Source organism: Sarcophilus harrisii, chromosome X, assembly GCF_902635505.1.
Source record: "Sarcophilus harrisii chromosome X, mSarHar1.11, whole genome shotgun sequence".
In the NCBI taxonomy this organism is placed as follows: Eukaryota; Metazoa; Chordata; class Mammalia; order Dasyuromorphia; family Dasyuridae; genus Sarcophilus; species Sarcophilus harrisii.
This window is the reverse complement of record NC_045432.1, coordinates 28844771-28871614: the sequence shown is the minus strand read 5'-3', so window position 1 is coordinate 28871614 and position 26844 is coordinate 28844771. Positions and strand designations below refer to the sequence as shown.

General features: G+C 43.4%; 1 protein-coding gene across 5 annotated transcripts in view; it reads right to left on the bottom strand.

Annotated features, from left to right (window-relative positions):
- Nucleotides 1–26844, bottom strand: part of GRIA3 (glutamate ionotropic receptor AMPA type subunit 3) — a 274208-nt gene that overhangs the window by 171905 nt on the left and 75459 nt on the right. For all 5 annotated transcript variants that reach the window (XR_004230616.1, XM_031944843.1, XM_003774737.3 and 2 more), the window contains exon 3: nt 21854–22093. Coding sequence is in view for 4 of the 5 variants with exons in the window: in XM_031944843.1 (XP_031800703.1) it covers nt 21854–22093 (240 nt within the window). In the remaining variant the exon portion in view is untranslated. The remainder of the gene's footprint in view (nt 1–21853; nt 22094–26844) is intronic.

The window sequence follows — 26844 nt, the reverse complement described above, 5'->3', positions numbered from 1 at the left end:
CCTTCCCCATCCTAGTCTGGTCCAAGCCCAAATTTGCTTTATTGTTTCTGGTTCTGCACTCTGGAAAGAAGTAGAACAAGGCTACTATTAGCTTCTTCCACATGACAGTTGCTCAAATACTTGAACACTGTTATCAGTCAGGCCTTCCTTAAGCCTTCTCTTCTCCAGGACCTACTTTGGGCATGATCTCGAGCCCCTTGGCCATCCTGGTCCTGCTCCTTGGGACACTTATCATTTGGAATGTATAGTGCCCAGAAATGAACCCGAAACTCCAGATGTGTCCAACCCAGCAGAAGACAGAGAACCTCTCATTTCCCTAGTCCCGGACACTAGGCCAGCCTTTCTTAATGCGTTAGCTTTCTAAGTATCCTTCACGCGTTAGCAATATCACATGGTTGACACCCATTGGCCTAGTACTTCACCAGAGCTGCCAGAGCTTTCTTCAGAGGAACTAACAAACAGCAGAACCTCTCCCAGCTTTGATTTGATAAATTGGGGTTTTTGAACTGAAGAGTGAGTCTTAACATTTGTTCCTATCGTCTCCTCTTTGGATTCAGGCCACCGTTGTAGCGTGTTGAGTTAATTTTGGAACCTGACTCTGTCATTCTGAATCCTGGGATCTCAGTGTAGGAAGGTGCCTTGGTGGCCATCTTGGCCAACTGCTACTGAATAAGAATCCCTTATACAACTCACCCAGAGATGATCACCCAGTCTTTGCTTGTAGGCCTCTGATGACAAGAAGCTCACCACCTCTCCCAGGCAGCCCCATTCCTTTTTGAGACTTCCTAATGATTTTGAAATGTCCTAATGATTAGGAAAGCTGTCCTGGCATCAAACCTAGATTTGTCTCGGGTCTGCTTCCCACACATAGCTCCTAGTTTTACCCTCTGGGGAGGATGCCCCCAAGGGGGGCACAAAAGTTCCAGAAAGGAAAGGCTTCACGTATTGCCCAATATAGGTCTGCTGGTTGGGGTAGCTGATGGCTGTCTACTCAGGAACTTTTACTATGAAAGCATTGCTGGACTCTGCCCATTTGGGGTGAGTGATTCACTGATGGGAAAGAGGCCCCCAGCAATATTTCTATAGAATAGAAAAGATGGGCTCATCTGGGGTGGGAGGGTAAACTACTCTTCAAGTATAATTAGGATTGGGGGGGACACCTTAACTCTTTCAGGGCCTGTTGGTTTCTTGCTGTTAGGTGTCCTTCCAATGCTCCAAAGAGCGCCTGGCTCTCCCACCAGCCCTATCCACTTATCTAGAGAGTCCCTCACTTAGCGGTGGGTGAGCTGCCAATCATACTTTGTGGCGTTTGATATGAACACACATCATAGTGCCAGTCCTTTTTGTTCCTCTGAGATAAGGAGCAAGCTGTATTATTGCCATTTTCCAGATAAAGGAATAGAGAGGCAGGAAATAGGAACGGCTTAACCACATAGAGCTGGAAAGAGCTTTCCGCTTATTACTGCCTGGTTTAGTAGAGGGAGTGGGCTGCAAAGAAAAGAGCTTGGAACTTGGGGTCCAAAGGCCTAGCTCACCATTTTAGTGCCGACATTAACAATGTGAGCTACTAGCTATCAGTCTCAGTTTCCCCCCTATGTCAAAGAGGGAGGAGAATCCTTACACAGCCTACTTCATAGGAGTGCTAGGAGAAAGATGCTTTCCAAGCATCTCTATGGGGTTAAAGATCTTGAGCTGAAAGGAAACAATCTCTTAATTTTACTGAGGAGGAAACTGAGGTTCAGAGAGAAGTTACTTTCCCTAGGTCACACATAGGGTCCTAGTCTAGAGCTAGAAGGGACCTCAGAGGCCATCTTGTCCTCTCCTCCCTCATTTACAGATGAGAAAAGTGAGCCCAGGGAAGTTAACTACAAGTGGAAGACTCCTGACAACCAGGTTCCACTTCTTCAAGTCTTAGAGAAAAGCTTTCATGAGTTACCATGGCTAAAAAAATCTATTCCCTGGTGGCAATAATTCCCTGGTGGCAATAAGCCTCTTGAAACTTAGCTAGGCTAGTCTTTGGGTGACGAAGGTCATGTAGCCCATCAGTACTTGAAGCCTTTATAGCTTGGGAGGATCCAAAATTATACCCAAGGTGGGAAAGCTGGATCTTTGTCACAGGTAACAGCATCTGGGCCTCCATCCCTCCCCAGTGGTATTGCTGCTCCCTCTCTGATTTGATCCAAGGACTCGTGTCCCTGTTCCTTACTCCTGTGCTGCTTCATGCCCTAGAAGTGTTTGATGGGATGTTGGCCACAGGAGATGTGTGGATGGTAGTGGAGGCCAGGAGATGCAGGAAAGGGGTGGGCTGCCCCTTCTCCTTTCTCAACTGCAGCTGTGGTCAGATAATCACTCTGAAGAAATCCATACCCCTTTCTTTGACTCTCCTTTCCTCTGCTGTCTCCCCCTTTATTCAGCTCAGTCCTAGCCCTCTCTCTCCCTTTCCTTCTCTGCCCTTATCGCCAGGTCCCCTGGAGCCCTTCTTGATTATCGACCCTCTCACATTTCTCCTGATGCTCACTGAGCCCCAGCTTTCTCCAGAAGATGCTACATCTCTCTCAGCTCCCTCTCTAGGGCTGGCTCTTCTTCCTCTTATACCCTTTGAGCCAGGCCCTGGTAGGAGGAAGTGACATATTCTTTGCTATTTTCCTATCTTCCTACGCCAACATCATTCAGCTCCCTATCTGATCTTTAAGTTTAGCCCATCATCTAGGAATCTTTAATCATGTCACTGTGATTTGTAATCACAAGATTATAAATCTTAAAGACCATCGAGTCTAATTCTCCACATTTTGCAAATAAGGAAACTAAGTCACAGAGAAGCTAAGTGATTTGCTCAGGGAAACATAATTAGTAAATGTCTGAAATGGGATTTGAACTCCTGACTTCCAGTCCTGTAGACTCCCTGTTGATTTTACTGCTTCTTTTACACTCCAGGTCCTGTTCTCTTCAAACAACATGGCTTCCTAGTTCCTCTACCTCTTCAACTTCCCTGATTTCTATGTGCAGCTTAGCACAACCATGTACAGAGTGGTCATACTTTAGATTGCTCCCCAGCCACGACCCTGCTCAGCTGGCTTGCCCCTACGTACAGAGTTCTCAGTTACAACTCTGGCACTTGCCCTCTGCTGACATAGTCTTTGAGAAATCAGGATAGCCTATAGGCTGCCATGAGGCACTGGAGGAGCCCTTTGACCAAAAGCCAGAGAAACACATGTAGCTCCTGTTTTGAAAACCACAATCCCATTTTGTAAAAGGACTTAACAGCTGTTGAAACTTGACACAATGGTAAAATGAGGACTCAATCCATTTTTACCAAAGCTAATGCAACATGACTTTCTGACTGGAGTAAATTGTATTAAGCTGCCTTCTAGCTCTAAAATTCAGTGCTTTGTGATTCTGTGAGATATATGCCATACAGATGGCACTGTGTTAGACACTGTGGGGATGCAAGATGTATGAGTGGGAAACAAAAGATATACCTCTAGGGATGTATAATTCAGCTGTACAGCCAAGTCCCATGCCACAAAATAGTTACTGAATGACCTGACCCATCATGACGTATCAACTCCAAATGAGCAGAAGTGAAGTAGTGGTTGGGGGTGAGGCTGTGGTTTTAGAGTTTCTAGGACAGAGTTTATCTTGGACAAACTTGAGTGGGCTGGAGAAAGTCTCACTTTGGAAGTGATCCTGTATCCCATGCTGGGGGTCTCTGATGTTTTCCTTCCCTAGGGCCTATCCCAAAGTCTAATCTGGTTAGTCTAAGATTGGCCATAAAGATAAAACTGGGTTTCCCTTCTAAGGGAAGGCCTAAGTGGCTCCACAGTGTTAAAGCTGTGTTTTGATTCTGAAATCAGGAAGAGCCAAGTGTCTCAGGTACTATGCCACCTTGGGCAAGTCACTTTACCTCTGCCTCTGTGTCCTCATCTGTTAATTGGGGATAACAATAACATCTCTTGTGGTGTTGTTGTAGAAATCAGATGAGATAATATTTGTCAAGTGCCTGGCATAATGCCTGGCACACAGTATGTGCTATACAAATGTTTGTTATTATTATTATTATTATTGGTGGTGGTGGTGGTAGTAGTATTAGTATTAGAAATAGTAATAGTAGTAATAATAGTACTACCATCTCAGGCTTAAAATGGGAAAAAGTAAGGGGGCCCATTGTATAGTAGAAAAAGACTCTCAACAGGTAGATTCTTGTTCAAATTTCACCTTTCATACTTTATTACCTGTCTATCTCGGGCAAGTCACTGGGACTCAGTTTCCTCCTTTATAAAATGAGGAAAAAATGGGACTGGATAACCTCTGGGATCCCTTCTAGCTACGGTTTTGGGAGTGGAGGAATTCAGAGACTTTGTTTACTCCACCAAGAGGTACTTTTATTCTAAATTCTTGGCACCGAAAAGCTTTCAAGCCCTAGTGAAATGCCAGTCTCCTGGCTCATTTTGAAGCTTCTCAAAGTCATCTGGACAAGTGTAGAAAGGTTCCCTGGCTTCCTTCTGTGACGTGTCTGGATCACCTCCTCTAGAGACGAGTCGGACTCTCGCCTAGCCACTATCTTCCTTCAGAGATAGATAACGTAGACTAGTTTGAGCAGCTGGGGAAGAGCATTTCCTGCCCAGAGAAGTGTCATGTGGATTAGCCGTTCCTGGGCTCCCCTCCAATGGCACAGATAACCGAGAGAAGCTGGCATGGCCTTCCACATTAACCCTAGGAGCTGATCTGCCGTAAAGCCCTCTGTGCACCAGCCCTGCGCCAGCCCTCCCGGCCGGCTGTCATCCTTGTCACTTTGCCTATGTGGGCATTTGGAAACAATTTGTTTTGTTTACTCTCTTGCTGGGAGCCGAGGAGATTAATTTCGTTTTGCTCCTGCCTTGTCTTGAGGGAATTGAAGCAATTCTGTAAATATCAGCAGGTCGAGGAGAATAGAATAGTGGAGAATCTGGGCCCAGCAGCTGCCACCTGAATGGCACTAGAGCCATGGTCCGGCTAGACTCAGGTGGCATGAAATAGCAAAAACCCTGGGCTCAGGGGCAGGAGAGGTAGGTCTGAGGCTCGGCTCTGTCACTTCTCATCTGGGTGACATTAGGTCGGTCACTTGCCCTCGCTGAACCTCAGTTTCCTCAGACTGAACTCTACTTCACATCCCACCCAACCTTCTACCCAGCTTTCTCCCCAGTAAGGCTTCAGGAGCTATTGTTTGAAGGCACCTAGATGGTGAATCCTCAGTGTCCTCCTCCTTCCTACTTCAGGGGAGTACCAGGTTGACCTTGGGCCCAGAAGGAAGGCCACAGGATTCCAACGATCCAATTTCTTTCATATTGCTACTAGATTTCAGAACTAGATTTCAGAACTCATTTGGGTGGGGTTGGATATCCATAAAGAAATAATTTGGGGTTTCTGCACGTTTCATCTTACCTCCTTGACCAGGATGGTTGGAAGTTAGTACTAATATGAAACCAGAGTACTGTGGTGATACACAGAATGATGAGGTAAAAGGTGAGAACCAGAAAGAACTTTAGAACTCAGAACTTAGAATGTCAGAGTTGGAAAGGATCTTAGAACACAGAATGTTAGAAGTAGGTGGGACCTCAAAACACAATGTGAGAACTAGGAAGGCTCTTAGAACCCCAGAATGATGAACTGAAAGAGCCCTTAGAAAAAAGAACACCAGATGGGGAAGGGATCTAAGACCCTGGCATCTTAGTATTGGAAGGGACATTAGAATCTACAGTAGAACCTAGAATGTCAAAGTCCTTAGAACACAGAACCTTTGTGTTGGGTGGAATTTTGGAATGTCGAAAACAGAATGTTAGAATTGGGAAGGAATTCAGGAAGCAGATTATACAAAGTTAAAAACTGAAAGAGAAAGGAGAGATCATTTAGGCCATCGCCTGAATTTTACAGAAAAAGAAACTGAGGTCCAGGGATAGGAATTCACTTCTCCAAGGTCATACATAAGGTCCCAGCTCTAGAGCTGGAAGGGACCTCAGAGGCCACCTAGTCCAACCCTTTCACTTTACAGAGTAGGAAACTGAGGCCTGGAGGGCTGAAATAACCATGCCATAGTTATACAAGCAGTGTGCTTCAGAGGCAGTACTTGAATATAGGTGTTCTGGGTATTCTAGACTCCAGTTCCGGCTCCCTGGCCACTACACTAAAATTCTTCTCAAATAGCCTGGGCACTAAAGACATTAACTTTCATCATTCCTTCCAAATATATTCCAAATTTAATGGAAAAAAAAAGCTGAAGAGAGGAAAAGGTGGGGGAGTAGAAACAGGACCAGACTTGAAATATAGGGGCCTGGGTTCAGTTCCTGTCTCCCTCTCTTACTCCTTGGGTGATCTTGGGAAATCTCTTCCCCTCTCTGGGTCATGGTTTCTTCATCTGTAAGATGAACATTTGGGCCCCAAGATCCCTCAAGATCCTTCCTGACTCTCATACCTACAGTCCTATGAAATCTCTGAGACTCAGTTTCCTCATCTGTAAAGTGAGGATGGAGTCCTGTGCTATGTACTTCCCAGCGGTGCTGTCAGGGAAGTCGCCGCAAACTTACAGTCCAAAAGAAATGGGAACAACTAGCATTACAAAGGGAGTCTGGGACCTGGCAATTGCCCACAAAGGAAGGACCGATGTATGTCTTGGATAAGATGAAGGGAAGTTGTCATGGGACCCGGCCAAAATCAATGCCAAGGGCATTGAACTAGCCAAAGAAGCCCAGCCCCCAATAAGAGCAGAGCCCCACAAATGAACAGACTCTCATCGGCCTCTCCTCCTGACCTGATCTTAATTAGCCTCTATTCTAGTGCCCAGAAAGCCTGCTGAGACAGTTAGCACCGGAGAATTAATCAGATCATTTGGGGAGCCGACAGAGTACAGGCCAGCGGCCCAGGGGGTGGCGCGCCTGGCAGCAGCCCAAAAAGGCCTGATGGAAGGCTCTCTTTCTTCTTCCCTCATCTCCCACCAATTAAAGGCACTCAATGTGCTAGGCCCGGGGAGGAGGGGACTGCCTCTCCTGTCTTCCTTCTCCTTCCCAGCCCTCTGGAGGGCTTGCTGTGGAGGTCTTCCAGGTAAGCAGGGAGCTGCCTGAGGCCAGGAGGCAGGATCTCTGTTTATCTTCATTATTATCATTATACGTGCACATTTGAATTAGCAGAAGGCATGCAAGGGGCCCACTAGTGCCCTCATCCAGGCTTTGGGTTATTCCAGAGACCTGTACCTGCGGCCCTGATTGAGAGCCAGAGGGATGGGCCAGGATGTGGCTCAGATTTGGAGGTTCAAGCACTGATGCTGCTGCTTACTTGCTATGTGACCCTAGATTTTCCCCTCTCTAAATCTGTCCTGTCAGGAAAATGGGAATGATATATTTCTATGATCTATCCCTGGGCTGCTAGGTGGCGCTGCAGCGGATAGAGTGCTGCGCCTGGAATCCGGAAGACCTGAATTCAATTCTGAACTCAGATACTTACCATGTGAACTTGGGCCAGTCAATTAACCCTGTCTGCCTCCATTTTCTCACATGTAAAATAAGGACACGTCACACAATGAAATGGCAAGCCACTCCAATATGTTTTCCAAGAAAACCATGGGGTCATGTAGAGCCGGATGGGACTGAACAACAAATGACCTATTCCATAGGGTTGTGGGGAAAAAGTTTTACCTCTCTGTCACATTTTCTCTGTTCTGACAAATTGGGCCACTTTCCATTCCCCGACTCTGACATTTCATCTTCCACCTTAGCCATTTCCCAGAATTCTTCACTCCCTTCAAAGCTCACCTTGGGTTCTACTTCCTATGGCATTCTTCCCTATCCACTGAGTTGCTACATCCTCCCCCCAAGTAGAACTTGAAGTCTTTGCAGACAGGAACTTCTTTTCGTTTTGTCTTTTGTCAGTCGCCTTGAATATAATCAATCCATAATAGATGCTTATTGAACGAATTCTAATGATAATAGTTGACATAATATGGTGTTTTAAGGACTACAAAGCACTTTACAATTATTATCACATTTTGTCCTCATAATAATCCTAGGAGGTAAGCTCTATTAGTGTCCCCATTTTAGAGTTGAGGAAACTGAGGCAGACAGAAGTTAAGTGACTCGTTCAGGATCACATGGTTAGTATCTGAGGTTGGATTTGAACTCAGATCAGGAAATGTTCTATCCATTATACCACATGGTACTTGGTATATATTAACAAGTTGGAGAAATGGAAATCTTTTTTCCCATTTAATAATCAATGAACAAATTTTTATTATGTGTCTACCTTGCACCAGGTGTTATGCCTGGGACAGAAACTGGAACTGTGATATTATTGGTATAGGGAACTCCCAGATGAGGAAAGTCCTTTTCCAAATGCAGGTCAGCACCTTCTCTAGGACATTCATGCTTAGAGAGCTGCCAAGCGCAGAGAGTTTAGACACACTCTTTCAAGATCACACAGCCAACAGGTATCAGAGAGGCGATTCCTGAACTCACATCTGTGTGGCTACTGAAGGACCAGAGGGAGCTAGTCCCTGCCCTCAAAGAGTTTACAATAACGTCAATCTCTCTCTCTTCTGGGGGGGTTCCAGCCTGCCTCTTGGCTCTGTGTCTCTGGGTTCTGATTAGTGAAAGTGGGTAGGACCCATCCCTGTATTTTCCTTTAGGGACCAAGGCCAGACCACCATGGGGCGAGAGAAATAGGCGATGGTCTGGTAATGGCCTCCTGCTTTGTCTTTCCTGGCACCTCTGGCCTACGTTGAACCGACTGTCCTTTGCCAGAACTCCTGGGCCATGCCATCTATAAGTAGATGTTCCTTAATAGTAGACTGTTCCTTAATTGTTCAAGGTATTCATTTTGTTTTCTTGCCCAGCTGGCAGAGGGCAGGACCAGTGCCCGCTTCTCTTGTGTGCACTCCACACTTAATACAGTGCTGAGCACATAATAGATCCTTAATAAATGCTTGCTTGTTTGACCCCCTGAGGCCCAGGTAGATGCTAAGGCCCTTGTAAGCTGCCTGCCATTATTCTTCCCTTGACCTTGCTGCCCCTTCAAGCGAATGTGCTATTTCTTTGGGTCCTTTCACTGTTACGTTTCTCTATTGAGCCATCTATAGCCATCTGTCCTCTATGGGCCCTCCCTAACCTCTCACCTGGCTCCTGTTCTTGCTGCTTTTCTGAAACTCCTCTCTCCGAGGTGTGGCCCATGACCTCAGAGACCCCAATCTGGCAGCCTTTTCTCCCTCCTATTTCTCCTTGCCTTTTCTGCTGCATTGGACACTGCTGACTGCTTCCTTCCATTGCAAAACTCTACTCCCTAGTGGTGACGCAAAGATCAGTGGATCCTAAATGGAGCTGCCAGTCAAGACACACCCATAAAGCTGGGGAGGCCTGAGGGATGCCCCTTATAGTCACAGCACAGAATGGGGACAACTGCCGTGATCTCCTACAGAAGCACACAGGGTGTGAATTCTACAAGAGGCCTTGAAGGTGCCGCCCAAGGCCGATATGTTATACTGACTTCTGAAATGAGAACAATCTTCCATTACTGAAAACCATTTTGAATCTTAGGATCATAAACTTAGAGCTGGGAAGGACCTTAAAGGTCACTGAGCCCAACTCCCTCACTTTACAGAGAAGGAAAACAAGACCCAAAGAGGTAAACACCTTGCCCAAGGCCATACAGGTAGGAAGAACTTGAGGCAGGATTTGAACCCAGAGCTTTTTGACTCCAAATCCAGAATTGTAGCCCGTAGGACCTCAGAGCCCATCTCTCACTCGGGACAAGGATTGCCTCCTCAGCACCCTTGACAGGGTTCATTAACATATGTACAATTCACACATTCACACTCATACTCTCTCTCACACACAATTTACATACACACACACACACACACACACACACACTCACAGTCTTCTCTTTTCTGGGCTAAACATTCCTAGTTCCTCCAAGTGTCACTCATCTAATATAATTTCCAGTTCTTTCCCCATCCTGGTCACGTCCTCTTTCCTTCCTCTCAAAGGAAAAAAGAAAAAGCAATTCTATGTGAATCTGTACAACTCTACTATGAACATTTAAACAAAATGTAATAAACTTACCGTGTTGCTTTCTAAGCTATCTTGCTTGTCTGTTTCCTCTGGTTCTCTTCTGTGCATTTTCCTTTAATTACTTCAATAACCTGCTTCTTTCTATATCTTGGCAATATCCCTAACCCCTCTTTCATATTCCCCCTCGCTCCAGTTGAAAAGACAAAAAATAAAACCTTTGTGAGAAAATCCGAATATTCACATAAAACCAAGCCAGTGTGAAAAGAGATGTCAGCATTTGAACCCATCCCCTCTCGTCACGTGCTTTATCATCCGTGCTCTCAAGTCGGGGTTGGCCATTCGTTGCATGTTGCGGTCATTGTACAGATGGTTCTAATTCTGTTCACTTTATCATCAGTTCATCAAAGTCTTTCTCAGTTTCTCTGAAACCATCCCCTTTATTTCTTGTAGTACAATACCATTTCATGAAACCCCTACACCCAAACTTGTCAATCATTCCTCAATTGCTGAGTACATCACAGCTTTTCAATTTTATTTTTAAATCATGGCATTGGAGTTCAACACAGTCTTTCAGATATGGTCTGACCATAGTAGGGTCCAAAGGGACTCTGGCCTACCTCTGTCCAGACAGTATCCCTCTAATTACTGCTGCCTAAGATCATACGATCTTCTATGGCTGTTAGCATGTAACCCACTAAACTGCCTCATATCTTTTTTTTTTAATATGAATTGTTCTCCATCCACACTTCCCCTATCTTGTACTTGTGAGTTTGTTTAAAGCTACGTCCATCACTTTATATCTAGCCCTATTACCTTTTGCCTCCTTAGGCTAGACCCATTATTCTAGCCTATTGAGATCTTTTTAAAATCTTGATTCTGTCATCCAACATAGTATCACAGGGTCATGGAGTAAGAGCACCATAGGATCAGAGACCTAGAGCTAGAAGGGACCTCAGAACCAATCTATCCTAACCCCCCCATTTTTTACAGATGTGGAAACTAAGGCCTAAGGAGAAGAGTGATTTGCTCAAGGTTGAATCTCTAGAACTGGAAAAAGCGTCAGAAGTCCTCTCACCCAATCTTCTCATTTTACAAAGGAGGAAATAAAGACCCAAGATCACATATATTAGCTTTTCTTCCCATTTTGGGTCCATTCTCAAATTGGCCAAGCATGTCTTGGTATATAAGTATTTCAAATGAACAAGGAGCCGGCCCCAGAATCCTGCAGGTGGAAGACACAGAGCTGGAAAATGGCAGAGTGCTTTGGATGATTCCCTAGCTTCTCACTGTCATAGAAGCCCATCTTTCAAGCATCAATATTCTTCAAGTGAAGGAACATGAAACACCATGATCTCAGAATTGTAAGTACAAGTAACCCAAAGGGCATGGGAAGATGCATGGCAGATGCAAGCCAGCCACATTGTGTCACCATAAACACTTGCATATGAGAAATGAGAAAAAATCAGCAGCAAAGACATATGGGTTCAGAAAAGGGAGTGAATGGGTTGTGGAGCAACAACGAGAGACAAAAGACAGTTTGAGGGCTGCGTTAGAACTGCTGAGATACAAAAAGAACCTTCACAGTGGAGGGTTAATGTAGGTAGGAGTATATGTGTGGAGAGTTGGGGTATGACTTATTATGCTAGTGGAAACACTGTCCATGGTTCTGAGTTCTGGGACCCACCTAAGTATATAATCCAAAGCTCATCTATGTCATTGACAAAATTGTTGATTAGAACAGAGGTTAAGCTAAATCTCTCTGGCATGCCATTGGAGACTTGTTTGTATTGGTCCAATACACAGCTTTGATCCAATAAACAACTTTTAATATGGCCATTCGACCTGGTCATGGATATGTGTACAGGGTGTGTTGGATATGTCTAGGTCACCACATTGCACATCTTGTATTTTATGTCTTATATTTTTAGTTTGTATTTTTAAGTAAAGATTAGATGGTGATTCAATTTTAGACTTTAGTTGGGTGATGAATACAAATAATGCCCTTTATGATTGTGCATTCAAGGTTAGCCTTAAAAAACAAAGAAAATTTCTTTGTGCTCATGAAATGTGCTGTAGATATCAATGAACCAGAAACAAATCTACCCAACTGTATCTGTTACCTCAGTTGCCATTTTAACCTTAACATCCAAGTCACATCTTTCCATCTCGTCCACAACTGCCGCTCCATAGTCAATGGCAGAGTGGAAAGACAGTTTGACCTCAATTCAGGATGATCTGAGTTCAAATTAGACTTTAGGTACTTACTGGCTGTGTGATACCTGGGTAAGTACTCTTTCCACCTCAGTTTCCTTTTCTCTAAAATGAGGGGATTGGACTAGCTGCTTTCTGAGGTCCTTTCTAATTTTAGATCTAGGATCCTTTGCATGACCTGGCCAAGTCATTTTTCTAGGTCTCTGTTTCCTCTTCTATAAAATGAGGGAGTTGGATTGGATGCCTTCAAAAGAACCTTCTGATTCTTACTAGCTATGAGAGACTGGGAAATGCCCTGTTAGTGTCCCTAGCACACACTAGTACCCACTAGCACCACTGACACCCAATTTTGTCACTATGGGGTCTGTATCTCAGATCACAAAAGAGGGAAAAGAACCCACATGTGCAAAAATGTTAGTAGCAGCTCTGTAGAGGCAAGGACTGGAAATTGAGTGGATGCCCATCAGCTGGAGAATGGCTGAATAACTTATGGCATATGAATGTTATGGCATATTATTATTCTGTAAGAAATCATTAGGAGGATGATTTCAGAAAAGCCTGGAAAGACTGACATGAACTGATGCTGAGCGAAGTGAGCAGAACCAGGAGAACAACAACAGCAACACTGTGTGATGATCAACTATAATAGAGTTAGGTCTTCTCAGCCATACAGAAAATTTCAATAAACGTGAGATGGAAAATACTATCTGCATCCAGAGAAAGAAGTATGGAGACCGAATGCAGATTGTAACATATTATTTTCACCTTTTTTGCTAGGTTGTTATTTCTTATGAGTTTTCCCTTTTGTTCTGATTTTTCTTTCCCCACATGACTAATATGGAAATATGTTTAAATGATAGTACATGTATAACCTATATTATATCACTTGCTGTCTTGGAGAGGGGGGAGGCAAGAGAGGAAGGGAAACAAATTGGAACTGAAAATCTTACAAAAATGAATGTTAAAAACTATCTTTACATGTAATTGGAAAAACAAAATACTATTAAAATAAAAAAGGAAATGCCTTGCTAAAATCTATGCTACTCTATGACGCTATGGCTATACTTGCTTTTATCTATCAGTTATCAATCCTACTAGGAAAAGAAGAAGGAAGGAAACAAGCATTTATTAAAAGTCTCCTATGGTACCATGCTAAGTGCTTTTAGCCCTGAGAAGCCATGGTCCTTGGGATTCAAGTCCCATCGGAGTTTTAGACTTGGAAATGAACTATTATTATTATTATTATATTATTATTATTATTATTATTATTATTATTATTATTATAGGAACTGAGTTAAATCATGAACCTAATCCCTTTCCCCTCCCTGGAGACAGAGATGGTATAGTGAATGGGGATGATTATGACTCCTATCTATGTGTTATGGAGTAAGTTTGTATATTTGTGATTCTATCTTTGGAAGTAATTAATCCTTTATACAAGCTAAAGAAACAAAAATATTATCTCCTTTGAACTTCATAACAACCCTGAAAGGTAGGTACTGTCATTATGCCCATTTCACAACTGGAGAAACTGAGGTAAACAGAGGCCAAATGACTTGCCCAGGACTACACAGCTAGTAAGAGTACAAGGCCAGATTTGAATGCCAATGTCAGGGTTCTAGGTACCGGACTGCTTCCAAGAAAGATGTCTGATGAATTACTCTTAAAGAAACAACACTAGCTCCTGGTTCTCACCATCTGCTTTCTAAGGGCTCCCAAATTGTTTGTCTTATAATTGCTCTAGAATTTTCCCCTATCTTACATGTGCCAGCTGATAATTTCCAGAAACCATCTTTTCTTGATTCTTAAACATCAATACTGAACTTGACCATATCTAGTCTTCTGGGAACTTCTGGAAACTTTCTACTTTTCTGCAACTCCTCCAAGGTCACAGTAGCTCTGAGCTCAGATTCGCCTGTTCCAGCAGTACCTAGGAGCGTATTTCACCTAGGTCTAGGATCATAAGCTCAGTTACAACGGTTCAGTGATAGACTCCTCATCCATCTTGTTCTTCAGTCGTCTTCACTCTAGCCCCTGCACCATCACCCATCTGAAGATCACTCTCTCTGAGCAGAAAAGATGGGAGTTGAGTATTTCTGCATTCTGTCATCTGGCAGCATCATACCACCTACTCTGCTCTCACAGGTAGAAGGCCTATTTCTTCCTGCTTCTTCTTCCTCAGAGCAGAGTGATTCAGCATCTTTTTAGGGTTAATTGCTTTTGGGGCTCTGATCTGCCTGGGGAAAGTATAAATGCATTGGGAGAGAACGCCAGTCAGAACGAGAGAGAGAAATCTTGCCACCTGCTGCCTCTTTGCCTCCAGAGGAGTCAGGGCCATGCAGGTAACTGGTGCATTGCAGGGGGTTGGGGATGGGGTGGGGGAGGAGGAGCTATTTCTTTCACAGGCCAAAAGGAGCTTGTGGAAGCAGAATTGTGGACCATGCAGCTGAAGTGGTAGCTCTATCCCTAATGCCAGTCAGCATATACAGCATGAGATCACTAGATCAGAGACCTTGGAGATAAGTCCAACCCCTCATTTACAAAGTGAGGAAACTGAAACCCAGAAAGATGAGTAGACAGCTAGAAAGCAGCAAAGCCAGGATTCAACCTAAGGAACTCTGTCTCACTTTTAGGGAGGTAGAATTAGGGATGATAAGCTAGTCCTGGAATCAGAAAGACCCGAGATCTCAGGAACCTACCAGCTGTGTGACCCTGGGTAAGTCAAAGAACCTCTCTGCACCTCAGTTTCCTCCTATGTAAAATGGCATCACTAATAGCATCCATCTCACAGGGTTGTAGTGAGGGTAAAAGGAGAGCGTATTTGTAAAAAGTACTTTGCAAAATCTTTAAGTGGATTATAAATTTGAGATGCTATTGTTAACATTTGTTAATCCCGGTTATCCATACCTATTCCCATCATGGAAAACAATTCAAATCTTATGTGCTACTGATGAGAATGACATTATTCTATTTGAAAAAAGAGAATGTTTTAGAAACCCACAAAAGAAGATTTATTCTTTTATCAGTGTATACACAAAAATAAATAGGATCAGAAGATCATAGGATAGAGATCTGGACAGGATCTTAGAGGTCCCTGGCTTTACAGATAAGGAAACTGAAACCCTGCGAGATTTGCCCAAGTCTCCACATTGGTGAAGTATTAGGAGGCACTGTGATTTGGTCACAAGAGCAGTGGATTCAGAGTTAAGAGGATTTAGTCACTACTCATGTAACATTAGATAATTCACTTCACCTCAGTTTCCACTTCTGTAAAATGAGGGGGTTGCACTAGATGGCTTCTGTAATGCCTTCCAACTTTAGATCTTTGATTGTATGTATGACTTTGGACAAAATAATTTTCCCTTTCTGAGCCTCAGTTTCCCTCTCTTTAAAATGAGGGGTTTGGACTAGATGGTCTTTGAGATCCCTTCTAGGACTAGATCTCATGGTCCTATGACCTATGTACTTCTGCGTCTTATTTTTTTTTTCCTAAAGGGAGGGATTTGCTGAGAAAAGCTTCATTTCTCAAATGTAGAAGGCAGTGAGCCAAATTTGTACAAATAAGAGCCATTCCCCAGCTGATAAATGGTTAAAGAATGTGAACAGGCAGTTTTCAGAAGAAGCAATCCAAGCTTTCAATAGTTACCAAAAAATGCTCTAAGTCACTATTGATTAGAGAAATGCAAATTAAAACAACTCTGAGATATCAGCTCATACCCATCAGATTAACAAACATGACAGAAAAGGAAAATGATAAATGCTGGAGGGAATGTGGGAAACTGGGTCACTAATGCACTGTGGGCAGAGTTGTGAACTAGTCCAGCCATTCTGGAAAACAATTTGGAATTGCATCCAAAGGTGCATATATAAAACTGTACATAATCTTTGACCCAGCCATGATACCATTATTACATCTGTACCCAAAGAGATCAAGAAAAGGGAAAAATGACCTATCTGTACAAAAATATTTATAGCAACAAAGAATGAGAAATGGAGGGGATCGGGGAATGGCTGAACATGTGGTCTGTGATTGCCATGGAATACTATTGTATTGTGTTATAAGAAATGACAAGCAGGATAGTTTCAGAAAAACCTGGGAAGACATATATGAACTCATGCAAAATGAAGCGAGCAGAACCAGGAGGACCCTACAGAGTCACAACAATATCATAAAGATTATCAACTGTGAAAGATTCGGTTTCTCTGATTAAGACAATGATTCAAGACAATTCCGAAGAAGCCGTGATGAAAAACACTGTCTGTAGAGAGAGAACTGATGAACTCTGGATGCAGACTGGAGCATTAAAAAAAATTCCTTTTTTATTGATTTATTTTGTTTGTGTTTTGACAATACAGCTAATATGGAAATGTATTTTACATGATCTCATGTATAATCAAAATCAAATTGCTTGTCTTTTCGAGGAGGGGGGAAGGATGGGAGGGAGGGAGAGAATTTGGATCTCAAACATTTTTAGAATTATTGTTAAAATGTTTTATGTGTAATTGGGAACTATTTGATGAAATAAATAAGAATAATTAAAAATAATAAGCGGAGGGACTGGGGTTGGATGACATCTAAGACCCCCTTTGGCTCTAAATCCTATAATTTTATCAGTGGCTGAATGACAATTGCAGCCCATGTCTTTCTCTTCTCTCTAAATTCTGTATTCCTTCCACAGTCTAACCATTTCAACTCTAAGTTCACTGCCACCAGGGAATTAAGGGCATCTGGAGGGGGGCGTGGGAGTGGGATTGGAGAAATGTATTTGTGGAAAATACCTTTGGAATCACAGTGTCTTTCCCCAGCCGAGCTGGAAATCTTCCAGTAAACGACGTCCCCTCCCAGAGAGGCTCTTCCCTGCCTGGCGTGACAGCCGAAAGGGTGCCGGTATTTATTAATAGTCACCGTTGTCTAATCTGCTGCATTGTCCCACTGTAGCGAGAACAATTGCCCCGGTAACTAATCTACAGCATTGGAGTGGCTGACTTAATGGCTTGTGATTTTTTCTCCCTGATAGTCAGCCCATTCCCAGGAACGAGCTACCAAGCTAATAACCTTTGTGGAAGAGGAAGTGTTTAAATGATAATTTATTTCAACAGCTGACAACAAATTGCTCCGTACTTGCTCTTTTTATGCCTCAAAGCAGTCAAGGATGTGCCGGGCAAAGTATTCAAAAATATGACAGCTCTGGTATTTTCCTCTTCAATGAAATTCTCATTACAGACATATGTACGGCCTTTTCTTCACAAGCCAGTCCAAATAGTCATTCAGCACTCTATACGGGCTCTGGGGTGTTCTCTGATTTGAAGACTCATCACAATAGATTAGGCAAGCTGTAGAAACTACCAAATGTCTCAGCTACTGTCAACCTTCATTATTGCTGCTCAGACAGGGGGATTTTGTGTCTGTCTCACAGAAGATAATGTACTCCCTGGGCCCGTCTAATTTATGCAGATGGAAAAAGGAGCCAGAGTCCCAATAAGGCCCCAAATCGAGGTGAGCCGAGTTTGCCTTGTCCGATCCAACTTGCATTTATTAAAAACCTACTATGTGCTAAGTCCCGTGCGAGGTGCCGGCTAAACAAAGACGAAACCTGAAAATCTCTGTGTTCACGGTCTACTGGATTCATGGCTATTGTTATCATGTCCTTGAATCTGTGCTTGAAGGGGAAGATGTAGGGGAGAGAGCTGTGGAAAGGAGTGCTTGGATCAAAGATCTCTACCTAGAAGGCCTGAAGATAGCAATTAAGGTGAGATTACTCAATTGACAGAGAGAAAGTACTCCCAGAGGAGGAGATTGGACTCGCTCAAGATCACACAGCTAAGTGAGTCATCCTCCCCAAGATAAGCTAGTCCTGGATGGACTGGATGGATAAGCTAGTCTCCATGAAGCCAGGAGAATGGAGCAGTCAGTGGAAGGGAGCCGGAAGGGCTCTCTCCCGGAAGGGGCCCGGGCCTCAGAGCAAAACACAGATACTGGACTTTATCTGGACTTTATCTTGGACCATCTCAGTGAGGAAGCTGCAGATGCTTGTCAACAAATAACGAGGCATTTCTGGAAAGTATTTCTAAGAGTAGAGATCTAATGTTGAAACTACAAAGGAACTTGGGGATCATCTAGGATCCTAGATCTAGGGCTGGAGGGGCCCGCAGAAGCCAGCTGGGCTGCGACATAGAGAGAGGGATTGGCCCTTGCCCATCGATGATCTTTTCACTGTACTGTGCCATCTCTCTCTGCTGCACCATGTTAATCCAATGCAAGGAAACTGAGATCCAGAGAGGACTTGAGAACACATTGGTTAGAAAAAGAATGACTGTCGTTTATATAGCTCTTTGGAAGTGTGCAAAGCTCTTTATTGTTTCCACTTTATAGGTTAGGAGAGGCAGGATGGTATAATGGGTGGGGAGCTGGCCTTGGAGCCAGGAAGACCTGAGTTCAAGTGCTGCCTCGAAAACATGGGCTGAACAAGCCCACTTGTGCACACGGACTTAGAAAAGCACATACTAACATTATCTATGCTTTATTATATTTTTAAATAGTGAGACATTGGGGTAGAGCAGAAGGAATGTTGGACTTCAAGTCAGGAACATCCGAATTCAAATTCCTTCTCTGCTAGGAATGAATCATTTAACCTCTCTAAGCTCAAGGCTTCACCTGTAAAAAGGAGAGGCACAGAGTAGGGGCTGGATGGAGGATTTCTTTGGTATGGGGAACTCCCAGAGCGGGAAATCCCCTCTATGAGATCAGGTCAGCAACATTTAGGCTTAAAGAGTTACTGAGGAGAGCAGCTAGGTGGTGTAGTGGATAAAGCACAAGCCCGGAAGTTGGGAGGACTTGAGTTCAAATCTGGACTCAGACACTTAACACTTCCTGGCTGTGTGATCCTGAGCAAGGCACTTACCCACAATTGCCTCAGAAAAAAAAAAAAAAAAAAAAAAAAAAAAAAAGATTACTGAGAACTGAGTTGTCAAACACATGACCCTCTGGCCACAATATTCCAATGTGTCTAGAACTGAATTAAATTTAATTAAAATTAACATTTAATGGGAAAATAGTGAACGCATTAAATTTTTAAAACGAGGTTCAAGGGGTCATAGCTGTAAGGGATAGAGATAGCATTTGAACTCGGTACCTAGGCTCCTAGATCTTAAGCTGGAAAGGTCCTGGGAGGGCATCCAATCAGCCCTTCATTTTACAAAAAGGGAAACTGAGGCCTAAGGAGAGGTAAAGTGACTTGCCCAAGGCCAAAGCCACACGTGAGCAACAAGCATCTGTGGTGATTTGGAATGAATCTAGGTGCACCAGGAGGGTATTTGGGGAGGTCTCCAAGGTCACATTATTTGGGGGCTGCAGTGGGAAGGTAGGTCTTAGGTGAGACCTAGGAAATCTAGGTTCAGTTCTTGATGTATGATGTTCAGTTCTAGATTTATGATGGCTCATAAGTCCATGAAATTCTAGATTTAGAGCTAGAAGGGATAGAGGTTAGTGAGTCTTAATTTTATAGATGAAACAATAGACGCGCTATTCAAGGTCAAGTCAGTTGCCCAGGGTCACATAGTTGGTGGGATTTGAACTCAGTTCATCACGATCCCGTGTCCAGTGCTCTGTCTACTCTCTAATACTTCTGTGTGTTATGATCCCAAGTCACTTATTCTCACTGCTTCCATTTCTCCAACTGGACCTAAAGCTACAGACCCAAGGGGAAAGGCAAGCAGCATCTTGGTTTCCTGCAGCCGTGCAGCAAAGTCTGAGACATATGCTACAAGAAGAAGTCCTGAACCCTGGTTCCGAGCCCTTCGTCAAAGCAATAGAAACTATCCTTTGTGTGGCTTGAAGGTTTTCTGATGAGAATGATAAGAAGATTTGAAGGGTGACTTATTATGGGATAATGTTCTAGAAGGGATTCCTGCTAAGATCTAAGTTGGACTAAACACACTTATTCCAGTTCTAAGATTCTGGGATTCAGGAGTGCAGTGATGAGCTAATAAGGTTCAAATCAACTTTGCTTTGGGGGGAAATCTCAGAGGAAGGGGATCTCCTGGTCCTCTGAGGGGGAGTCTATTACTGAGGCACCCCTCTAAAGTGAATAGATCCCATGACGACATGCTTAGGTCTCACATTTCTGCCAGACTAATGTTTCATATGTACAGATGGGTACACCCCTTAGCTCAAACATTTTTAGTGGCTCCCTATTGCGGCTTGAATATTTGTTGCGAACCAGCAGCGCAATACGCAGATAAGATGAGGCTCTCGGTTTCAGAGATTCTTTATCCAGACTATCTCCTCAACACGTTGCCTCAATAGCAATTTTGCAAACCTCCCCAAAGCACCGTTCTGGCCTGCATCAGCTCGTCTATCTCTCTCTACTTGTTAAGGGGCCACTCTAGGAAGACTTGGTGTGGATTAATAGGACAATCCCCAAGCTGGGAGGCAACAGGAAATGCCATGTCTCAGTCCATGTCTCAACTTACTGCTCAATCAGCTGCACAATCTCAAGCTGTTTCCTCTATTTGGTATGTTTGTCCATCCCATCCTTGCTTGGGGAATTTTTATCCAGCTCAGATGCTACCTCTTCCAGGAAGCTTTCCCAGATTCCTCTAGGTGGTAATGATCTCTGACCCCCACCCTGACCCCATTAGACTTTACAAAACAATAATTTTGTGCTTACGAATAAGAGACAATATTATATGTTATCTTTGTATGAGTCTCATCCTCCTATGAGAAGAGACCCTTGTCATCTAATAGAATCTGGTATGAACTCTCTGCATATACAATGTGGGATCAAATGTTTCTTGAATTGTCAATGGCTAAGGCAGATCCTAGGTCTGTGCTCGGTACAGAGTAAGGGCTTAATAAATGCTTGTTTATGGACTGATTCTCAGAAACCTTAGTTTCCTCATCTGTCAAACGGGGAGAGTAACATCTACCTTCCCTATCAGGGAATTAGGCCCTCCCTCCAACAAATACATTAATTATTCTTCTGTCCTAAAGCTCTCTCCACCTTGGACTGAATGAATTTTTTTTGGGGGGTGCACATTTTATATTAAATAATTAGTTAAGACAAATCATTTTTAAGGGGAGAAGTTCAGGTCTTTTCTTTTTCATGCTACAACCAATGGTGCCCTCCATCCTTACTGCTTGACTGTTCATGTAGCTTGGATGAAATTGAAGTTAATAACTCTCGTCCTTCTGGTGACAGGACCACCAGACCTTACTATCTGCTCAGCCATTGTATCCCAAGAGTCTCTAGGTCCAACCTTCTTTCCTATGTGCACATCCTGCAGTCCCCTAGCACTGTCATCTGCTCAACTTATATAACCTACGTAATCAGGGATACAGAACCCCAGGCTCTTCCATCTGCCTCACAGATGCACCCTTAGGACTTTTGTGCCTTTCCATCTGTCCAGCAGATGAACTTAAAAAAAATATGTTGTATCCTTCAATAGAGTTCCTTGAGAGATCTTTTGACCTTTCTATTTTTAACTTGAGGCTTAGCACAGTGATAAATGGCCCACAATAAATGCTTAACAAATACTTTTTCATTCATTCATTATTTCATTAACTCATTTACTTGTTGAAGGAAGAAGGAACTGTGGATGTCACAACTTACCTCTTTCAGTGTCATACAGGTACACAAACTTCTCCCACTTGTAGTGGCTCAGCAGATTCAAGATGGCGCCCTTCAGTGCCGGCCGCATCTGGATGACAAACTGCACATCGGCATCAGTGGGAAAGCTGGGTGTGACAAAGGATGTGTGCAGGGCCCCACAGAAGGAGGTCAGGGTGTTCATTGACATCTGGTCATAGAACCCGAAGATAGCATACACCCCTCTGGAGAACTGGGAGCAGACTGTAATGAGAGAAAGAGAGAAACTTTTCAATAACCTCATACCGATGGAGGGAGAAAAGAGCCATTTTTGGAGTCCTTTGACCTGAGTCGGGAGTCCCAACTCTGAAACCAAACGACCCCACAGTATGGCACCGAATCCCTGTGAGCCTCGGGCTTGTCGTGACGTAGAGTGCTAGCCTTGGAAGAGCTGGGTTTGAATTCAGGCCCCAACACCAATAGTTGTGTGTTCTCCTGAGCAAATTACATTTCTTCTCTCTGTCCCCTAATCGGAAACAGGAGGGGAATACTGCCTGCAACCCCCAACTTTGAAAAGCTTTGTAGAATACTGTACTCTCAATGACATCGTTTAGTCCCTGAGTGCTGATGGGCATTGGAAGGGCAACATTAAATCACAGGCTTCAAAAGACAAATAATCATTAGCCAAAAGTTTTATGAAGTTCAGAATAAGGAAAGGACCCCACTTTACATGGCCCCCTAGACACAAAAAAGTATAAGTTTATTCCCATCTCATGTCTTATCTCCTCATTGTTGTTCTCATGGGGTAACAATATAGCTTAGTGTGCTCATGAACTAAAACAATATGTAATCACTTTGCTAATATGCAGTCACTTCCTCTGGGTAACAGAAACATTTTAACTGTTTGAAAACACATGACAAACGAACTAAAAATGAACTGGGGTGTTCATGGCTTGGCAAATGACCAAACTGAGGTTTATGAACATAATGAAACTTTAAAGTGACATAAGAAACAAAGACTTTTGGGGCAGCTGGGTGGCACAGTGGATAGAGCACCGGCCCTGAAGTCAGGAGGACCCAAGTTCAAATCCGACCGCAGACACTTAACATTTCCCAGCTGTGTGAATCCCGGGCAAGTCACTTAACCCCGATGGCCTCAACAACAACAAAAAATAATAAATAAAAGAAATGAAAGTTTTGATAGATTCAAGGAAGCATTGAAAGACATGTGTGAACTGATGTTGAGTGAAATAAAATAATTCATTTATAATAATTATTTATGACTTTATGATCATTATTTATGACTAGAATAATGTATGTGATGAGCAGAATAATAATGTGAAATACAACAACTTTAAAAGGCTTAAGAAATTTGACTAAACTTGAGCAGTAGTGACTTGAAAAAGTTGAAAATGAAACATAATTCCCACTTCTTGGCAGAATCAGACCTGAATCTTTATTATACATGGGTAACATATTGATTTGTTTGGCTACATATTTACTAAAAGGTAATGCTTTCACTGGGGGAAGAGGAAGTAGGTTAAAGAAAAAAGCATCAATAAAATGTCTATTTTTATTCACAAAAAAGTACAGCATAGACACAATTTTGCTACACCTTGTAATATTTTAGAGTTTCTTATATACTGCACTATTTTGTCTTGAAATGTTCATTAATCATTAATTTCACAGTAAAATTATTTTTCTTTTTATTATATAAAAAAAGGAAAACACATGACAACAGTTTGGGAAACTTGGATGTTTAGCCAGGAGAAGAGAATGCTCAAGGAGAGCCGTGATATCTTCGTTGGAGTATTTGAAAGATCGGCATGTAGAAGGACGAGCTTTATTTCGCTTGGCCTCAGAAGAAAGAACTTGAAACAATATATGGACATTTCAGAGAAGCAAATTAAGTTTGATATCAGGAAAAAAAATCTCCCAAACCAAACTTCCTAACAATTTAGAGCTATACTAAAGTGGGATGGACTGCTTGGAAAGATCATAGGTTCTCCATCCTTGGAGGTCTTCGAGCAGATGCTGGATGACCACTCGTTGACTATGTTGGAAGGGAGATCTTGTTCAGGTATGGTTCAGACCCCGCTTCTTCAACTGTGGTTTATGATCCCATATGGGGTCTTGTGACTGAATGTGAGGGTCATGAAATTATGATTTATGATCAGGAAATGTTTGATTTGTATACCTATTTTATATACCTATATACCCAGGGTCACGTAAAAATTTCTTGGGTGAAAAGGGATCATGAGTGGAAAAAGTTTAAGAAGGCCTGCTTTAGACGAGACGGCCACGGCATCCATGACAGCTCTAATGTCCTGTGCATCTACACCTAAGAAGGCCCTCAGAGGCCATCTAGACCGACCCTCTCATTTTACAGGGGGGAGGAAACTGAGGCCAGGGGAAGGGAAGGACAAGGTCACAGAGTAGTTATCAGAGATAGGATTTGTACTCAAGTCCTCTGATTCCTGAGTCAGCTCTTTAGCTCCCATACTATGCTGTCTCCTTAGGCTCTTAATGAATGGTTATTTTAGCAGGAATCTGGGATACCGAGACAGGTTTATTGGATTATTTTAGGGGGGCAGAGAGATACTTGGGCACCTCTTCCCATAGTAATTTGTTAGGCACTGCTTATCCAGCTCATGTACGGGACTGGCCCTGATCTGGGAGTGACAGGTCCTGCTTCACCGGGGGTCCAGGACTGACCAACGTCCCCTCTTCCTAGGCCCAAGCTGCTCTGCTGCCTCCTAGCAGCGAGCGGTCCTGGCCTCTCTCTGATAACACCATAATTTAATTACCATCTTTGGGTTCATTTCCTGGCACACAGTTTTGCTTTCGGGAGCGCATTGCCTCTTCACAGTCTAAATGGTTATTTTTGCAATTACATGGTATAGAGCTAAGCTGTGCCAAAGGAAATGCTGCTTATCAGCATCAGAGCCTGCTCAAAGGGAACAGTGAGCAATCGCAGGCACTAACCTGGCAAAACATGGTGCTTCTTTGGGGGGGAGAATTCAGGGTTGGGAGGGACCCCCAGAGGTCATGCAGTCTAACCCTCTTCTGAGCAGAAATTCCCATTATAATTCCCCCGGGAGAGTCACCTGGCCTTTGCTTGAAGATCTACAGAGACAGGGAGCTCACTGCCTGCGAGACAGCCCATCCTATTATTGAACTATATTTCTTCTTAGGAACTTGCTCCTCATGCAAAGCCAACCAGAATTTCAGTTCCTTCTAACCTCTGCCCTCTGGTCCTAGATGTTCTCTGTGGTCAAGTAAAATAAGTGGACTCTCACTTCCTCCTGGAAGTTCTCCTGCTACTTGAACACTTCTATCACAAGGGGACATTGTGAAGATTTTGAGTGGGAGGACTTGGGTTTTAATATTCAACAAGTATTTATCAAGTACCTACTATGTGCCAGGTTCAGTGTTAGGCACTGGAGATATAAAGACAATGAATTAAATAAGCCATACCTACAAGGGGCTTACATTCTAATGGGGAGAGTTCTTGGCTCTGTCATTTGCCATATGACTTGGAATAAGCTGTGTCCCCTACTCGGGGCTCATTTTCCTCAACTGTAAAATAGGAAGCCTGGTCTAGGACCATGGCGTCGTGTAGATTTAGAACTAGAAGGATCTCAGAAGTCTTCTAGTTCAACCCCCTCATTTCACAGATGAGAAAACTGAGACCCAAAGTAGGGAAGTGACTTGATTCAGGTCACCCTGGTTCCAAAGTGGCCAAATTGTGAAGATATTTTCCAGCTCAAATTCATATGAAGTATGTGTTTATAGCAGATATATTATTGTTTCCTAAATCTTCTTGTCTCCTGGGTAAAATCCCCACGTTCTTTCAAGATAAGGAATCATTCTGGTCTGAGTTTCTCAACATTCCTTGTAAGTTTTAGCAGCGGGAAGAGATGCACAGGAGACCAATGGGTGGGGTGGGGGGGTCATTCTCTAGACCCCCTTGGTGTGCAAAAGCAGCAGACTGGGAGTGAAGGGCCCTGGTACAACCCATTCGCTGTCTTATTGATTGAGCCTCAGTTTCCTCCCCTTCAAAGGAAGGATGGTACAACTTGCACTGTCTCCTTTACTGGGCCATGATTTAGAGAAAATAAGGTGATATCCTTAAAACACTTTGAGAAGAATTAAAAGTAGTGAATAAACCCAAAGGAGGATCCTTACCCATTGTAATCATGACAATACGGGACTCAATAAAACTAACCGGGGTTGCCGGTGTCTGTTGTTTTCCATTCCTAACATAGGTTTGATGGATCTTTATCCATAAATCATTTGAATTCAGAATCTCTGCCACTTCCTATTCATGTGACCTTAGGCAAGGGCTCCCCTGCTTTGGGCCACAGCCTCCCCATCTGCTCCTGCTCCTGATTTACAACTCATGGGACATGGGATTCAGGAGGCCTCTCATTGAAAAGGTCATCGAATCCATGTCCTAGTCCCTTTAAATGAGACACAGCAAAAGTTGGCTAGGAAGTCGGTTCATACGTCCACGTGCCTTTGTACCAGTTCCATAGCTTTCCATAGACAGACGGGGCTGGCAGAAATGATGCTACATAGCAATAAACTGGGCAATAAAACTTGGCATTGAGCAGAGAGTTGCAAAGTAATAATGTGGTCTCTGGACCTCCAGGCAAACAATGTCAGATCTACAAGCGAACCAACGTATTCGGTTTATCGTCAGTGGGGCCGATAGAGCTTTATTGTCTGTGTGCGCTAGGGCAGCCCACCTCTTATCCAGTGGAAGAAGGAATCATCATTGACGGATGCTCAGCCAAACCCTTCTTAAACAGCTCCAGTCATGGGAAAGTCCTGCCTTCCAAAAGCTGCCTATTCTTCATTGCTTATTCTTCCTTAGCTCGACCTCCAACCTGTTGGCCTATGACTTCTACTCGTGGTCCCTAGTTCTATCCGTTGACTCCTGTCCATTGAGAAGGTGCTAGTCTATGTACCTTCTCCACAGCTCCAATCCAAGCTAAATAAACATCTGTAGT